The following is a 17613-nucleotide window of genomic DNA, read 5'->3' on the forward strand; positions in this document are numbered from 1 at the left end:
CCTGCTGCTTCCTGTCGCCTGCGACGGCGATGCTGGGCGCCCTGGGGATGAGGCCTCGCCATTAATGCAAACCAGGAGGCTGAGCGTGCCGGGGCCCTGGGCTGCACGTCAGGCCCGGGGAGGAGAAGGATGGGGCTGCTGCTTTCTCAGCCGCGAGGGCAGGAACGCGCAGCCGCCCCACGGCAATGCTGAGCCGCCCCATGGCAATGGCGAGACGCCCCACGGCGATGCCGAGCTGCCTGATGGGAACACGGAGCTGCCCCATGGGAACGTAGGCTCCCGCAGCCCCACTTTGCGGGATCGGGGCTCCGTGGGACTCCTTGGCAGTGCCGAGAGCGCGTTGGCAGGACAGCGATACCTCCCTCCCGCCTCCAGCCCTGCCTGCAGCCCTGCCTGCAGCCCTGCCCGTGGCAGCCAGGGCCACTCCATTGCCAGCCCTTCCCTGGTCCCCTTGGCCGCTCATCCTCCTGCGGCTCGGTTCCCTGGCCACAGTCCCTGTGTGGCAACCACCGTGGTGGGGCTGGGCTGGCGTGGGGCAGTGGCAAGGCCCGGGGTCGGGGTGTCCCCAGGGCTCAGCCCCCCCGCGCCCGCTGCGTTCGTCCCTGCGTGGGAGCGCCCGGCGCGGCTCTGCGGGGCACAGCAGCCTCGGCGCCCCGGTGGAACCGCCCCGGCCCTGGGGCTCCCCGGGGGCAGTGCTCGCAGGCAGCGGCACCCCGGGGCGCAGGCAGCGCTCACGTCCCCTTGCTTTGGCGCGCGGGGTGCCCAGCCGGGGGTGACGATGGCATCCCTGGGGTGCCTGGGTGACAAGTTCAGGGGGCACCCAGGGCGATGGTGACACCCCGGGGCACAGTGGTGGGTGACACCACCCCAGGGACACCCCTGCCTGCAGCTCCACCCTCACGCAGCATGGCTGCTGCCGTGGGCTGCGGTCCCGACGGCCATATCCATGGAGGGCACCGCCGCGGCTTCGGCAGCCATGTGAAGCGCAGGCAGTGCAGCCCGGTGGGCGGCAGGAGCTGGGGGGCCCCGGCGGCCTGGGCAGGATCCTGCCCCTCTGCCTGGCGCCGGGGCACACACCAGGGTGCTGGGCCCAGTGCAAGGGACTGGGACGTATTAGAGGGTGTCCAGTGAGGACTGGGATAGCGGCAAAGGGCCAGAGCATCCCCTCGCACAGCCCTGTGCAACCAGAGGCAGCTCGGGGGCTCCCTGGGGCGACGGGAGGGAGCACAGAGGCCAGGCCCGGGCTCTCTGGAGGCTGCGGAGCCTCCTGCAGCAGCTGCCCCAGGCACAGCCCCGCTCTCGGGGCTCCCCTGGCCCCCGCTGCCCTCCCAGCCCAGCGGCAACAGCCCCCGCCTTCCCCACAGTCGCCCTTGGGCCATTCCCGGGGCTCTTGGCCCGCCATGGCGCGCAGAACCGGGTGCCCGAGCTGTGACCCCCGTGGGCCCCTCCAGGCTGGAGCCACCCCGGCCTCGCTCTGCCTGCGCCGATCCCGGTTACTCCTCCCCAGGCAGGGCAGGAGGGTGCCAGCGCAGCCCCCCCCAAACCGGGCAGATGTACAGACAAATACTTTATTGATTCCGTAGCCTGAGAAAGGGAGCTGGGATTTCATAGGAAACGCTGGTCCCAGTCACAACACCGTTAGAAGAAATGCCCCGCTTGGGGCAGTTACCCCGGGGGAGAGGCCGGCCCCTCCACGCCACCCGCGCTGGCCTGGGCGGTACTGCCCCCCGGCAGTACCGGCACACCAGCTGACTCATCCCCTGCCACTGGGATCAACTGGGGGTTACTGGGATCTCTACCTGGGCAGGGATAACCAGGTGGGTCAGTACAGCCCGTGCCGCCGTGCTGTGCCGGAGCCCAGGCCAGAGCACGGCTCGCTGCTGCGCCCACCCTCACCGCACCGCCGCAAGGCAGCAGCCAGGGCTCGGCCGCGGGCAGCACCGGCCCCGTCTGCCACCGTCACCCCCTCCTGGCGACCGCTACAGTCGGGGCACACTCCGCCATCCCAGGGGACGGCTGTAGCAGCAGCGGGACGTTGTGTGCGTCCCCAAGGACGGGGCAGGGCGCGGCTCGGCGCCGAGGATTACACCAGGACGCGGCACAGGCATTTCCTCGGCGCCCGCAGCGCGCTGCCCGCAGCAGCCTCCCCTGCAGCTCGTCAGCCCTCCTGAGCGGCCAGGAATGAAAAAATTCCGATTAGCAAACTGGTTCCCCACACTCCCTGCCCGGCGAGGGAGACTTAGTGACGTCAAACAATTACATCAAACAACTCAATGAAAAAAATAAAACCCAGAAAAATCAACTCTGGAGTCCTAACGACCGCTCCGTTGGGCCTGCACGGCGATGCCCCCGGCCCCGTTTCCTCGCTCTGTACATGATCCGTGCTTCCCAGCGACGCACGCAGGGCTCCGGCCGTGGACACGCGCGGCTCAAGTGGTTCCTGGGGGCGCCGGAGCCGCAGCTGGCCTGGCCTTCATCGCTTACCGGCCTCCCGGTACCCGTCTGCCTCGCGGCAGGTCTCGCTCCACAAGACGTCTGAGGTAGCTAGCAGAACTACTCTTCCATAGGATCAGTTCCGGCGGGATTTTGCACGTGACTAAAGGAGACCACCTGCAGTTTGGGGAACGGGGGCTTCCTTCGGCAGCAGGGCCGAGCCGAGGGGCCGCTCCCGTGCAAGAGCCGGCACGCCCGAGCGCCGAGGAGGGCTCCTCGCTGCCGCGCGGGGGCCATCTTACCCGTGAAGTATTTCTAAAGTGACCCTCCATCTGTGCAGGCTGGTCCTGAGGGAATTAACTCTCCTGGGCGCTCCCGGCTGCCGCGGGCTGGCCTTGTTGAAGGAAGGAGTGCCGCTGGGACCGCAGAAACACCTGCAGCACCCTCGCAAGCAGAAAATATTGTGGTTTGATTCGTTCTACGTATCTTCCAGTGCAACACTCGGGCGTTCCCAGCCTGATCGAGGGTTTCCTCACCAGGCTGGGTTATCGGACAAGCGTGGCCAGGACGCGATGGGGTCTCGGAGATGCCACGCTCTCTTCATCCGGCGTCTTGGTCAGGAAACTTTGTCAGTGAAGTGAAGAGCTCCTCGGGAATCCCGCCTGGCTCGCCAGCTCGATCCCCTTCTCTGTCCTCTTTGCTGCGCAATTGTATTTCCAAACGCGAGGGATCAGCTCCAGCGTCAGGCACTGGCTGACCCCAGCTGCTGTTTGCAATTCCTCCCGCTGGGCCGCGGACGTACCCGGTCATCGCCCGGGAAGGTCAGCTTGGGGAAATTCTGTGCCTCAGCCAGCAGACACAAGAGTCAGGAATGGTAAAGCATTGTGGCTCACCGGAGGCTGCTGTAATTTGCTCTCTGTGGTGGTATCCAAGCTTTTGATTCCTTCTACAATTCAGGGAAGCTCCTAAAATCCAGTGGACAGATGATTCACAACCCCAGTGCCCTGCCATGTGCAAAATCAACGCTCCCACGTTTTTCTCTCCAGGGACACCAGCAGCTCGGATCCCTCCTGGTGTCATTTCTCCATCAACCCCGAAACCACTGCCCTGTTTCCCAGCCTGACCACAGGCTGGACGGCTCTCCCGCCCCAGCCGTGGACGTGGCAGTTCTCGTCTGGCGATCCGAGTTCCGCAGGAGCGACCGGGAACTCGTTTGCTGGAACCGCTGTGGCTGCGGCGGCCGCGTGGCTAACGTTTCTCTCGGACGCCTGGGCTGGTGAGCGAGGAACGTTCCCGCCCGCGGGCGCCTCCGGGGCTGCCTGCGGCTGGGGCTGCTGGGGCGCTGGCGCGAGGGTCACGGGCTGGGCCGCCGCGGGCTTGCGGAACGCAGCCAGGCCTTTCTGGCGGGCGTGTATTTTCTCGTGGCGCAAGAGGTGAGTTTTGCGGGTGAAGCATTTCTTGCAGGCGGTGCAGCAATACGGCCTGTCCCCCGAGTGGGTCCGCAGGTGCCGCTGAAGGGAAGAGGAGCAAGAGAAAATCTTTTTGCACAGATTGCACTGCGGCACAGGCTTCCTACGAGCCTTGGGATCCTGCTGTCGGGAGAAGCACGCGCTGGACAGTCTCGCCCTGTCCGCCTCGTCCTTGGCCTGGCCCAGCCAGGGCCCCCCAGCGTACGTCCTGCTGCCCAGGCTGTGGGCGCCTTCGCAGAAAACCTCGCAGAACTTCCTCCTCGGCCGGATCCTCAGCTCCGGGTGGACGTTCCCCCAGACCTTGGCCCCAAAGGCCCTGTCTTTGATGTGGATGCTCTGGTGAAGGTCCAGGCGGCTTTTGTCGGCGAAGCTGATCTCGCACATCGTGCATTCGTAGGGTCCCTCTTTGGCGTGGCTCCGCTGGTGGATGATGAGGTTGATTTTCAGACGGAAACGCTTCCCGCACTCGGTGCAGGGGTGCGACCACTCCCGCACGTAGCCGCGCCGGCAGTTGCCCATCAGCAGCCTGCTGTTCGTGCACCTGCTCGGCTTCTTCTTGCTCTTGGCCTTGGCCTGCTCGCTTTTGGGGCACTTCTGGATCTCTGGGCCGGGAGAGGGTGCGGAAACCTCTTGCAGTGCCTCGGGTTCCTCTTCCTTCACCTTGACCTTGTCAGGAGGAGAAGCCCCTTCACACACCGTTTCATTTCCCAGTAAGAAGCCTTCCTCTGAAACGGAACAACAGCGGCGTTGGTCATTCACGCTCCCAGGACAAACCCAGCTTGTGGCTAAGTCCCGAAGCACCGGGCAGGCTTTTAGCAGTAAAGGAGCTACCAACAAATCTGCGAGCGCAGTCTGGAGAGGTGCGGGTGCCACCGCAGCGTCCTGCCCGCACGCCCTGAGCAGCCAGCGCGGTCTCGGGGGGGCAGATCTCTTTTGCTCCCAGGAAGAACCAGGCTGCGGTTTGCTGCGGGGCCACCGGGGCCGGTGGCGCAAAGGGATCCACCTCTAAAACCCCGACACCAACAACAGCCACGAGACGTAGCGGGGAAAAAACATCGCTGAAGAGCCTGCAGTACTTCAGCACTTCAGCTCGGGAGTGCCGGCAAACGCCAAACGCTGGCAAACCGGCTCCCGTGAGGGCTGTGGTGAACTCTCCACACCCCCGCGGCAGCCAGGCCATTCAGCCGGTGTAAGCCGTGGCCAGAACCCGTGCCGTTTAACTCTGCACACCAGTGCCAGAAACAGAGTCCCTGGAAGAGGAAAGCGCTCTGTGTATTAGCTTGGCAAAGCTTCAGGGCCGGGACGGAGGGTGTCCGCAGACGGCTGCCCCCCTTCCCACACCCCCTGCGCCCTCCGCTTCTGGCACGGGGAAGAGGGGTGGGCGACGGGAAGCGTTAGGCAACCTGAGCTCAAGGCCAGCTCCACCGTAACGCGGCAGAGCTGGAGGAGGGAAGCGTGCTGCTGCTTGCTGCTCGCCCCGATTTCTGACCGAAGGAACCCCAACTGGACTGCTGCTCTTTCCGCAGAGGGGATAGGGCTGAAACGCCCAATACCAGCCCCCTCCCGTGCTTGGTGATAAAAAAGGGGTCTGAAACTTTCTTCTCCCTCCCCATTTCAAGCACGCTGGCGAGCTGGGAGCTGCTTTCTGCCTGCAGGGCCCCGTGTCTCCCCTGCACGGGGTTACTCACTGGTGCTGGACTCAGCCCGCTCCTCTCCAATCTCTGTCTCCGGCTGATCCTTCCTGCGCAGCGCCTCTTTTCGTGCGCTCAAGGACGTGACGTTCATCACCAGGATGGGGAGCTCTGTTTCCAGAAAAGAGCAATTTTAAACACCTGCGGAGAGCTCACATCTTCCTGCTTCGGCGTGATGCTAACAGAGACGTGTTGGCAGCGTGCAGAAGAGCCAGAGAAAGCTGTGGCTCAAGAAGCCATGACACGTTGCACCAGGACAGGTTTAGGTTGGATATTAGGAACAATCCCTTCCCCAAAGGGCTGCCAGGCCCTGGCCCAGGCTGCCCCGGGCAGGGGCTGAGTCCCCATCCCTGGGGGGATTGAAAAGCCGGGGAGATGTGGTGCTTGGGGACATGGGTTAGTGGTGGCCTTGGCAGCGCTGGGTTAGTGGTTGGACTCGAGGATCTTAAAGCTCTTTTCCAACCTAAACGATTCTGTGATTCTATGGAAAGCACGTGAGGCATTAGAAGGAACTGGAGCGAAGCCACACATAAGGACCAAAAGCAGAGGGAGGGCTGGGAGCAAAAACACCAAGGTGCCGCACGCTGTCACCTCTGCAGAGCAACCTCATCCCTCCTGAACCCACCCACCAACTCCACAGCTAGTATTCCCACGTCACCTCCTGTTCGGGCCCTCGAACCCCTCCCGCTTTCCCTGGCAGCACCTTGACAACGCGCCCCAAGGCTTCTGCTTTTCCCTGGTGATGCTTCTCTTAAGCAGGGTGACCTGCCAGGCCCTCTCCCAGGGACACTGCTGGGACACCCGAGAGAGCTGCGACAGGAATGGCCTGGGGAAGCAAGTCCTCCTGGCACCCGCGGAACCCACCTGTGTCAGCTTCCACAGGGACCTTATCTTCTCCCAAAGCCTCTTCCTTCTGGTCCATCTCTTCTGGTGTCTGCAGGGACTCCGGACTGTCTGGGACGCCTGTCTGCGGGGACTCGGGACCGTCTCCGCTCTGTGTCTGCGGGGACTCCGGACCTTCTGACTCGGGACCATCTCGGACGCCTGTTTGCAGGGGCTCCTCACCTGCTCTGGTAGCTGCCCGCGGGGGCTCCCGACCGTCTTTGGCGCAGAGCTCCTCATCCCTCTCGATCCAGGAGAGGACGTCAGGCTTGGAGACGGCATAGTCTGCTCGCGGGGCAGAGGAGCGGAGGACAGAGGGTTTTGTTAGGGACTGGCTGCACGTTTAGTCTGTCGAACTCTCAAAGTGACCCTTCTCCCCCTAACCCCGGAGCGAGCCGGCAGCGCAGACAGACACAAATACGTGATCCGTGCTCTAACGAGAAAGCTCGTGCTGCTTTCTCAGGAATCCGCCCGTGAGCACAGCTGTAGCTCAAGTACAGAGAGAATCTAAGTACAGAACATGAACTAAAATCACAAAGGAGATGGAGAGCCTCCGTCTACACATCTTTTTCCTCGCTTCCCAGGATCACTCGATAAACCAACCCCCAAACAGACATTTGGGGCTCGTTTCGTTTCTGGGTAACGCTCCCCGAAGGACAGCGCCTGCCCTGCCCTCTGCCCCCAGCCTCTCCCGGGGCTTCCGTCACCCCCAGCCCCTCAGTTGGGCAGGACAGAGCTCCCGACCACAGCTCTGCCCGCGTGTTTCTTCTTCCCTCAGCTCTGTCAGGGTCTGCCTGTCCCTTTCCAGCACCTCCTGCCTTTCTGGCCCAGCCCTCGCACTCTTAACAATTGATTTTTCCGGCTCTCCCATGCCGTGCCCCAAGGCAATCCTGACGGCTTCTGCTCCCCCCAGCGCTAGCAGAGCTGCTCCAGCCTCCTCCGCCCACTGCAGGCTCCCAGATTCCTCACTTCCCACCACGTCTCCTCTCTCACCAAGGCAAGCAGGAGCGTCTTTGGAAGCCCTAGGGCTCATGCATGCAATCAGGTGAAGAAGGATTGCCGAATTGCACTGAAACAGGACTGGAAGGGATCACAAGAGGTCTGTCCCACCGCTTCAGACTCCAGCCCAGCCCCTCCTGCCAGGCTTTGTCTGGTTTTCTCCACGGGATTCATCTGTCCAAGCTTAAACTTTCCTCTTGGAAGACAGATTCAAGGTACGCTGTGGAGGTTTAGTCAAGAGAGTCAACAGACCCTCAGCGCAGCTCCTTTCTAACAAAGACGCGGCTGGGAGACCTCCTGACAAAGCTGAGACAGGCACGGCCACCTCCTCCTGGCACCCCCTCCCTTACCTGTGTCAGCTTCCATGGGGACTTCGTCTTCTCCCAGCGCCTCTTCCCTCTGGTCCAGCTCCTCTGCTGGCGGCGGGGGCTCCTCGCCTGCTCCGGTTCCTGCCCGCGGGGGCTCCCGACCGTCTTTGGCGCAGAGCTCCTCATCCCTCTCGATCCAGGAGAGGACGTCAGGCTTGGAGACGGCATAGTCTGCTCGCGGGGCAGAGGAGCGGAGGACAGCCGGTTTTGTTAGGGACTGGCTGCACGTTTAGTCTGTTGAACTCTCAAAGTGACCCTTCTCCCCCTAACCCCGGAGCGAGCCGGCAGCGCAGACAGACACAAACACGTTATCCGTGCTCTAACCGGAAAGGCGGTGCTGCTTTCTCGGCCCTGCGGCAGGATCCGCCCGTGAGCACAGCTGTAGCTCAAGTACAGAGAGAATCTAAATATCAGAACACGAACTAAAATCTCAAAGTGGAAGGAAAGGCTTTGTCTTTAACATTTTCCTCACATTTCAACTTTAGCAGTGACTTGAAGAGCAACTCCTCTGAGCTATGGGTCTGGGGTAGGGGCAGAAAACTTCCCGCTCTGTAGTCAGAGGGACCACGAGAGGAACAGCCTTGTTCTGTTTCTACAAAATACCACTGAGAAAAGCGAAGCCTCAGCTTCAGGAGCTGCACAGGCCAGCGCGTTGCTTGTCACGCTTGAGAAACGGCTTTTGGCGGGGAGCATCTTACAGCCTAAATCAGGCAAGAACGTCTCGGGTGCCCTTGGAAAGGCCGAGCAGGGTTCGGTCAGTTCTTTACCGAGGTACGCGGAAACGTCCCCGTTGCTTTCCTAAATAGAGCTAAATAGACAGAAAACAAGAACTCGTTCAAGATGCAACTATCAGACCTCACCCAGATCCTGGACTGCGCTGGAAGATGAGGATGGTTCCCTGACCCTGGAGCCCGCTTACACAGTCGTTAGGAACGGCATCTCATGTGGGTACCTTTTATAACGGGTCTTGTTCGTGTTACTACTGCTGCTATTATTTTCTACAGATCTCTCTTACATCGTTTATCGTTTTCGAAGCGGGAAGGAGGGGAAAACGCGTGGGTCTGACTGCCCAGGAGAGGTTCTGCCAGCTACAGGCGTCCTGCCCCAGCGAACCGGGCTGCGGTGGGAAGCGCTCCAGCCCACCCGCGAGAGACGCTCATCCGGAGGCGCAAACCCCGTGCCTTACCCAGGGAGATCAGCATCTCGTAGTTCCCCCTCATCACAGCCCTGTACAGATCCTTCTGCCAGCGGTCCAGCCTCTCCCACTCCTGCTCGTTGAAGTACACGGAAATGTCATCGAACGTGACCGGTACCTGGAATCACAAGCGTTACGCCCTCGGTGACTTCTGGCGCGGTTAGCTACCTGGAAACCACGTGCGTGCAAGCTTGGCTTCGGTTGCCGGAGCTCAGGGCAGGACTCGCAGGCGCTCAGCCACCCAAGCCCCTTCCTAAAATCGCTCTGGCGTTTCCTAACCCCCTCCGCAGCCACGGCGGTGGCACTGGTGCTTCCAGGGGCCAGGCCGGGCGCCCTCACCTTGGGGACCTCGCCCCGGGAGCCAGGGGGCAGCCGCAGGATCCAGAAGTTCCTGTTCTTCAGCAGGTTCTCCACGTTGTCCAGCCGCTGCTGGAGGTGCCCGTAGTCCTGCAGGAGGCTGCCCAGCGCGGCCAGGTTGCTGCCCAGCTCCCCGACCAGGTTCTCGCAGGCCAGCAGCCTCTGCTCGGCCCTCTCCGTCCGGCTCTGTAGCTCCTGCAGCTGCTGGGCCTTCGCCTGCCGCCCCGCCGCCGCCCGCGGCCCCATGGCCTGCGCCGCCCTGCGCCGGGGGGTGCCCGAGTCCTGGGGAGGGGGTGAAGGGCAGCGGGGGCGGCCCTGGGCACCCCCAAGGGGCCCCGCAGCCCCCAGGGGCTCTGCCAGAGCCTGGCTGCCCCCCTGCTCCACCCCCCAGAGCCCCGGGAGACCCCCCAGCCCCCGGGGCCGGCACCCCCGGGAGACCCCCACCTCCCCCGGGGGACCAGGGGGACCCTCGCCATCCCCCAGGACCGGCAGCCTTGGGGGACCCCCAGCCCCACCTCCCCCGGGGTGCCCTCCCCATCCCCGGGACCGGCTCCCCCGTGGGACTCCCCCTCCCCAGGCTCCGGGCTCGGCGGCCGTCGGGGCCCGTACTGGCGCTGGGCCCCGGGCAGCCGCGGCCCCGGCCCCGGCCCCGGCCCCGGCCCGCGGGCCCCTGCGGGCCCCTGCGCCCCCCGGGCCCTGCCGCGGCCCTCACCTGAGCGGGGCCCCGGCGGGACATGGCCGCCACCGGCCCCGCGCGCCCCGCGGCAGCGCCGCCCGCCGGGCCGCCAGGACGTGACGCCGGGAGGGGCGGGGCCTGCGGGGCGGGGCGCCCCCTGGCGGCCGGGAGGAGGAGGCGGGGCGGGGCGGGGCCATCGCCCCCGTGGCGGTACCGGACCCCCGGTGCCACCGATCCCGGACCCCATTGACTGCCCCCGTCCCCCGGTGCTACTGATCCCGGTCCCCCGGTGCCACCGACCCCCGCACCCCATTGACCCCCCCGGACCCCCGCTGCCACCGACCCCCGCACCCCATTGACCCCCCCGGACCCCCCGGTGCCACCGACCCCCGCACCCCATTGACCCCCCCGGACCCCCGGTGCCACCGACCCCCGCACCCCATTGACCCCCCCGGACCCCCCGGTGCCACCGACCCCCGCACCCCATTGACCCCCCCGGACCCCCCGGTGCCACCGACCCCCGCACCCCATTGACCCCCCCGGACCCCCCGGTGCCACCGACCCCCGCACCCCATTGACCCCCCCGGACCCCCCGGTGCCCCCGACCCCCGCACCTCATTGACCCCCCCGGACCCCCGCTGCCACCGACCCCCGCACCCCATTGACCCCCCCGGACCCCCGGTGCCACCGATCCCGGACCCCATTGACCCCCCCGGACCCCCGGTGCCCCCGACCCCCGCACCCCATTGACACCCCCGGACCCCCCGGTGCCACCGACCCCCGCACCCCATTGACCCCCCCGGACCCCCCGGTGCCACCGACCCCCGCACCCGGTGCCCCCGCACCCCCAGCCCCGCGGGACCGGCCCGAGCCCCCCCGCCGCTGCGGGGCCCCCCCGGGCCGGGGGCTTTGCCCCGGGTCAGGGTGAGCCCCCCCGGCCCCGGCCCCGCCGCGGGGCGGAGCGGGGGCACCGGGCCGGGGCTGCGGGCGCGGCGGTCCCGCTCCGAGCCGGGCGGGGGGCGGGCGGCAGCTCCAGCCCTGCTCCGCCGGGAACCGGGAGCAGGGAACCGGGAGCGGGGCTGCTCCGCCGCTGCCCGCCGTCCCGGAGCGGGGACCGGAGCCGCGCAGCTGAGCCATGGCCGCGAATCGGCAGGTGGGACCGGGAGGGCAGCGGGATGGGGAGGGAGCACCGGGATGGGGAGCACCGGGATGGGGAGGGGAGCACCGGGATGTGGAGGGGAGCACCAGGATGGGGAGCACCGGGATGGGGAGCACCGGGGAGGGGAGCACCGGGATGGGGAGGGGAGCACCAGGATGGGGAGCACCGGGATGGGGAGGGAGCACCGGGATGGGGAGGGAGCACCGGGATGGGGAGCACCGGGATGGGGAGGGAGCACCGGGATGGGGAGCACCGGGATGGGGAGGGAGCACCGGGATGGGGAGCACCGGGATGGGGAGCACCGGGATGGGGAGCACCGGGATGGGGAGGGAGCACCAGGATGGGGAGCACCGGGATGGGGAGGGAGCACCGGGGAGGGGAGCACCGGGATGGGGGAGCACCGGGATGGGGAGGGAGCACCAGGATGGGGAGCACCGGGATGGGGAGGGAGCACCAGGATGGGGAGCACCGGGATGGGGAGCACTGGGATGGGGAGCACTGGGGAGGGGAGCACCGGGATGGGGAGAGCACTGGGATGGGGGAGCACTGGGATGGGGGAGCACCGGGATGGGGAGAGCACTGGGATGGGGGAGCACCAGGGAGGGGAGCACTGGGATGGGGAGCACCGGGGAGGGGAGCACCCCCGGAGCAGTTTTGGGTGAGGGTCTGGCCGGTGGCGCGGGGACGGGGCCCTGCCGGTGCTGCCCATGGCTGCCCGTCCCCGGGGGTCACCGTCCCACCAGGGTGGCCCTGGGCACGGCGGGACCGTGGCCCCCCGTGGACGGGGCCCGAACGCTCCCACAGGCCCCTGGGTGCTGCCGGGCTGGCCACAACCTCGGGCCAGCAAAGCAGGGGGGGCAGCCCCGAATTTGGGGGGCTGCTGTGACCTGGGGGGCGATCCTCACCCCCCTGCTCGGCGCAGGGCGCGGACTGGCCGGGGCGTGCGACCGGAGCTGCTCGGTGTCACCTCTGTCCCCCGTGGACCCGAGGAGCTGCAGGGGAGCCCCAGCCCCCCGAGGGGTCCCCTCCCCGGCCCGGAGGGGTTTAAGCCTGGTTTTGCCGTGCTGGAGGGGCGAGCTGCCGGGGGGGCCAGCGGCAAAGCCCGTCTTCACCCACAGCCACGCATGCCTCCCGCTCGGAGGCCGCGGGGACGGGGGGCCATGGGGACGGGGGGCTGTGGGGACAGGGGCTGGGAGCGGGACGGGGGAAATGCCACGGGGGGGGCTGCGAACTGGCTCCCTCCGGCACCGCTCAGCGCAAGGTTGTCTTGGCAAATCCCTGCACGGTTGGTGTCAGCGGGACGGGCACAGTGGCACAGAGCCGGGAGCGACCATCGCGCGTGGCGTTGGGCCCCCGCCCAGCCAGCGCGGGGAGGGAGAGGTGGGACGGAGTGACTCCCGCTGCAAATACCAGGGTGTCAGGGCAGGTTATCTCACGTCCTCCCCGACGGAGCGTGAAGCGTGCAGGGACCTGTCAGCAAGCGTGCTGGGAAGCGTGCCGGGAAGCGTGCTGGCCTCCCTGCCCGCACGGGACGGGCGCAGCAGCACGCCCTTTCCCAGCCGGAGCTGGCACGGCTGCTCGCACCCGCCGTCCCCGCACACCTGAGGCCTGGCCGGGGGTCCTGCCGTCGCCTGGCACGGCTCCGCGAGGGGCTCGGGGGCTCCTGGGGATGGCGGCTTCGTCCTGTACCCAGCACCCACGGGCTCCGCTCCCCAGACCCCCGGCGCGTCCCCACAGCATCAGTGAGCACATCCCCGTTCCCCACAGGCACGTGGAGTTTTTACCCCCGGTCACTTCCCCGCAGGCGCCGGTGACGTTCGAGGACGTGGCGGTCCGGTTCTCGGCGGAGGAGTGGGAGCTGCTGGAGGAATGGCAGCGGGAGCTGCACCGGGAGGTGACGGAGGGGACATCCCAGCTGCTGGCCTCCCTCGGTAGGGCCCTGCCACGGTGCTCGTCCCAGCTGGAGCGGGGATGGCGCGGGGGTCCCGCTCCTCGGGCCGGGGAGAGCTCGGCGCCCGGCGCCGGGGGGGGCTGCCCTTCCCGGCACCCCCACCTCCCCCGTCCCCAGGGCCCCCCGGCAGCCCGGCCCTCGGCGCCCTGGTGCGGTTGGTGAAGGAGATCCCCGAGTTTCTCTTTGGTGGCCCCAAGGCCGGCACGGAGCCAAGTGCCGCCGGCAGCGAGGACATGGCAGCGGGCTCTGAGCAGACGGGTGCAGATGGTGAGCGCCGGGGCTGTGCTGGGTGGGCGAGAGCCCGGTCCTGCCCTGCTGGGCACCGGGGACGCAGGGGCTCTGCCGTGGTGCCTGGCAGCGTGTGACGGTGGGGACGCGAGGGTGAGGGGGGCAAAGCCACCTTGCAGCCCCCGCCAGCCCAGGCAGCGCCGGCAGGGATGTGGCTGCGTCCCAGCGGTGCATGGGGTCCGGGGCAGCCAAGCGCTGAGCGATGGCAGGGTGGGGGCTGCACCCCCCAGGGGTCCGGCGTCAGCACCCTGGGAGCACCCAGCACCGAGCAGGGGTTTCTCCTAATGCCGGCACAGGCGTCGCCGCAGAGCGGGGGTGTCCCCGGGGCCGGCCCGCCTGCCTGCAGGACGAGCCCCCTGGCAGACCCCGGTCCCCACGGAGCTGGGCCGCACCGGGAGCCGGCGGCTGGCAGAGCCCCGCGGCGGAGCTGGGGACGGTGCGTGCAGCGGGTGAGCCACGGGGCTGGGGACCCCAGCGTGGGGGTGAAGGGGTGCGGGTGTCCGGTACCGGGAATCTGGGCATCCCCCTGGCCCCTGCTCCCGGCTGTGTCCAGGGCCGCCCGGCTGCTCGGGGGGCCGGGGACTGGAATTTGTTTTCGCAGTTATAACGGCAGCGCCGGTGGAGAGCTGCCCGCTCCGCAGCCTGGAGAGGTGCCTGGAGGAGCTGCCGGTGAGGGGGCCTGGCCCCCGCGGCCCCCCGGCGAGCGGCTCCCGTGTCCCCGGGGAGAGGCAGCGGGGAGAGCCCGGCGGTCACCAGTCTCTGCCGGGGGGACGCTCGCTCAGAGGTGTGGCACGGCATCATACCACGCCTTGGCACGGCATGGCATTGTACCGTGCAGCGTGTCAAGGCACGGCACGGCATTGAGCGCATGCCATGGCGTGGTACTGTGCACGCACCACAGCACGGCATGGCATGGCACCTTGCAGCATAGCATGGCATGGCATGGCACAGCAAGGCACGGCACAGTATGGCATGGCACGGCGCAGTATGGCATGGCACGGCACGACGGGGCTGGGCGCTGGTCTCCGGTCTCCATGGAGGCAGCGGGAGGGAGCTGCCTGGACCCCGCGCTCGCTGGCGCTGCGGTTCGGGTACCACCCCGTGTGCCTCGGCAGCGGGTGCCAGGGATGTGCTCTGCACCCTGGGGTGGCAGCAGGACTCGGGGTGCCGGTGCTGAGCCCAACAAGCCGGGGCGGGTGCCGGGCACACAGCGCTTGGTGCTCGCTGCGGCTCCTGGGCTGTGCCGGGGGGTCTCGGGCGCGAGGGTGGGATGAGCCGGGTCCCGTTGGCTTTTGCCCTGAGCGCGCCCCGCAGGCCCGGCCGCCCACCCCGGCCCCTCGCGAGCCGAGTCGCCGGCAGCCGCTGCCCACCGCTGCCCGCAAACTGGGGATGGTGCCAGGCCCCCCAGCTCCACGGGCGGCATCTCCTCCGCCAGCGGGGAGGCAGCAGCCTGGGCTGCGGGCTGGGATGGTGGGCTCTGCTGCAGCCCCGCGCCGCCGGCTGGTGAGGTCCCGGGGGGTCCCGGGGAGTCTCGGGGGGTCCCAGGGGGTTTTGGGGGGTCGCAGGGGGTCTCGGGCAGCCCTGGGGGACCCAGTGCCGGGGCAGGGGCCGCGCAGTGGGACGCTGGGGCAGGATTCGGTCCCTGCGGGGGGGAACGTCCCCTCCTGCACAGCCCGACCCACTGTCCCCGGGGGGCACGTGCCTCCTCCCTGGGAGCTCAGAGCCCCCCAGCGAGGCCCAGGGGCACGCGAGGACGTGGGTGGGGGTGCTGAGTGCCAGGGTCCTGGGTGGGGAGTGCCGCCCCTGGAGAGCAGGGGCTTCCCTGGGGGGTCTGGGCTTTGGGGGGCATCCCTGCAGGGAATCTGGGGGGCATTCCCTTGGGAATACCTGGGGGGGTCTGGGTTTTGGGGAGCATCCTTGGGGGGTTCCAGTCCCCCCGGGCATCCCTGGGGGTCCGGTCCCTGGGGGTCCCCTTGTGCTGCCTGGGGGGGCGGCGGGTCCCCTCTGCCTGTCGCACCTCGGGGTGACGCCGTGGGGTCTCGCCAGCCGGGAGCGCGGGGCAGAGCCCCCTGCGAGAGCTGCTCGACTGCCTGCGGGACATCGCCGCCCCTGCGCCCACCCTGGCCCGGCCAGCGGCTGCCGGCAGCACCGCAGGACCGGGCACCGGGGGCCGCAGCCCCTCCGCAGCAGGTGGGTGGCACCGGAGGCGGCAGCGGGGGCTCAGCGCCAGGCAGGGACGGCACCATGGCCGCACGTCCCCTCTCCTGCATGCCCTGTGGCACAGAGCGGAGCGATGGCCAGGCCCCGGCGGGAGCGGTGGCCCCTCGTCCCCTGGGGCTGGGGACGCGCGTGGGGCCCTCTGCCAGCACCCAGGGACGGGCAGCGCTGCCGGGCGGGGGGATTTCGGGGGGCTGCCCCCACTGACCGGTGCCTGTGCCACTTCCCAGGGGCGCTGGTGCCGGCGGTGCCCCCCGGCAGCCTCGCCGAGACCCGAGCATCGGGGGCACGTGGCACCGCCACACCGGGGGACGCCCGCCCTGCCATCGGCATGCGCCCACCCGCTCGTCCCCCCGCCGCGGGGACGGCGACCAAAAGACCCTTTGCAGAAGGTACCGGGGGGCCGGGGCCGGGCTGGGGGGCGGCGTGGGAGGGGGCTGGCGGCGCCGGGGCAGGGGCTGAGCTCCCACCCTTTGGCTGGCAGCGGGGCCGGCGGGCGCCGCGTCCCCACCGGGCTCCGGCGTGTGTCCCGGCGGCTGCGGTGGGGCGAGCTCGCCCAAGAAGAGGCGCGCCGGGGGGAGTCCCCTGGCCCCGCGGGAGCCCCCCGGCGAGGCCCAGGACCCGTGGGTGGACGTGAGCCGGGTCTGCGCCGTCTTGGCGGAGGAGCTGGAGCGGCTGTGCCGGGACCTGCGCTCAGTGCGCCGGGAGGTGTGGGGCGTGCGGAGCCGCCTGGAGCGGCTGGAGCGGGACCGGGCGCAGGAGATGGCCGCCCTCGCCCGCGGCCGCCGGCGCCTCCGCCATGCCGTCCGGCGGCTGGAGGGACGGTGTCGGGCGCTGGAGATCCAGTCCCGGCACAACAGCCTGGGGCTGCCCGAGGGGGCGGAGGGCGCCGACGCCGTCGCCTTCCTGCAGACCGTGCTGCCGGTGGTGCCGGGCCTGCCGCCGGCCCCCGCTCCGCTGCAGATGGAGAGCACCCGCCGGCTGCGCGGCCCCGCTGCCCTGGCGCGGCCGCTGCTCTTCAGCCTGCTCCGCTTCGCCGACAAGCTGGCATCGCTGCGGGCGGCCCACCGGCGCCCCGAGCCCCCCAGCTGGGCCGGCGCCCACCTCGCCATTGTCCCCGCCGCCTGTCCGCCCCACCGCCAGGCCCCCCTCGCCGCTGGCCGCTGGGCCCGGAGGGCGGTCAAGCCACATTGCGGCACCGTGACCGGTCCCAGCGCCGTGTTGGCTCCTGCGCGGTGCTGAGCCCTCGTGGCTTCCCACACTGCAGCATCCCTGTGGCACCACGCTGGAGCCCGGGCGGAGGGGCTGCTCGCAGCAGGATCTGGCCCCAGCTGGGGAGGGGGTGGCTGAGCCATCTTGCTGGCCACGCCGGAGGAGCCGGCCCTGGTCCTGGCCGCTCGGCGGAGCCCAGCCTTCCCGGGGGGACACCTCCCGCACCCTACGCTTGCTGCTGTGGCGTTCGGCCCCCCAGCCCCCATCGGTGTCCGTGGTGTCCCCCCCACCCCAATCCCTGCATTAAAACGGTGATGGTGACGCTGCCGCTGTCTCCTCCCCGTGGCTCCTGCGGCCGCTGGCCCCGGTGGGCGCTGGGGAGGGCTGGGAAGCGCCACACGGCTCAGCCGGGTCGGTCCCCGGGCTGCGGGGCAGGGGACGGGCTGAGCAGGCTCCTGCCCGCAACCGTGTGGGTCCCGCAGCTTGGCCCCTCGCGGCTGGCAGCAAGCCTGCCCGTGCCGTGCTCCCGCCCGGGGCACGCGGCGCTCGTCGGAGCGGACGGACCCCGACGCGTCCCACCGCCCGTGCCAGGCAGCTTCTTGGCTCGGGCAGCCCATCGCCGCCGTGCCGTGAAGCGGTGCTCGTGGGGCCGAGGCAGGAGAGGGGCTGCAAGCACCGCCGAGCCGCCGCCATCCCTGTGCCGGCACCGAGCCCGC

The 17613-nt window shown here is 68.8% G+C and overlaps 1 protein-coding gene across 2 annotated transcripts; it reads right to left on the reverse strand.

Annotated features, from left to right (window-relative positions):
• Window positions 1-1566: 1566 nt before the first annotated feature.
• Window positions 1567-9767, reverse strand: LOC309590387 (uncharacterized protein). Of its 2 annotated transcripts, XR_014228140.1 has the most exons (7): window positions 9377-9767; window positions 9029-9155; window positions 7825-8013; window positions 6458-6760; window positions 5591-5704; window positions 2736-4627; window positions 1567-2596 (listed from the first exon to the last, which is right to left on the reverse strand). XR_014228140.1 is itself a non-coding variant. In XM_082311523.1 (6 exons), the coding sequence occupies exons 1-6, from the start codon at window positions 9638-9640 to the stop codon at window positions 3510-3512; spliced, it is 2115 nt and encodes a 704-aa protein (XP_082167649.1). In that variant the 5' UTR covers window positions 9641-9767; the 3' UTR covers window positions 1567-3509. The 2 variants fall into 2 exon arrangements, 1 of the variants encoding a protein (XP_082167649.1); XM_082311523.1 differs by having other exon boundaries at window positions 1567-4627.
• Window positions 9768-17613: the final 7846 nt, after the last annotated feature.

Source organism: Platalea leucorodia (genome assembly GCF_965183815.1).
Source record: "Platalea leucorodia genome assembly, chromosome: 1".
NCBI classification, from domain to species: domain Eukaryota; kingdom Metazoa; phylum Chordata; class Aves; order Pelecaniformes; family Threskiornithidae; genus Platalea; species Platalea leucorodia.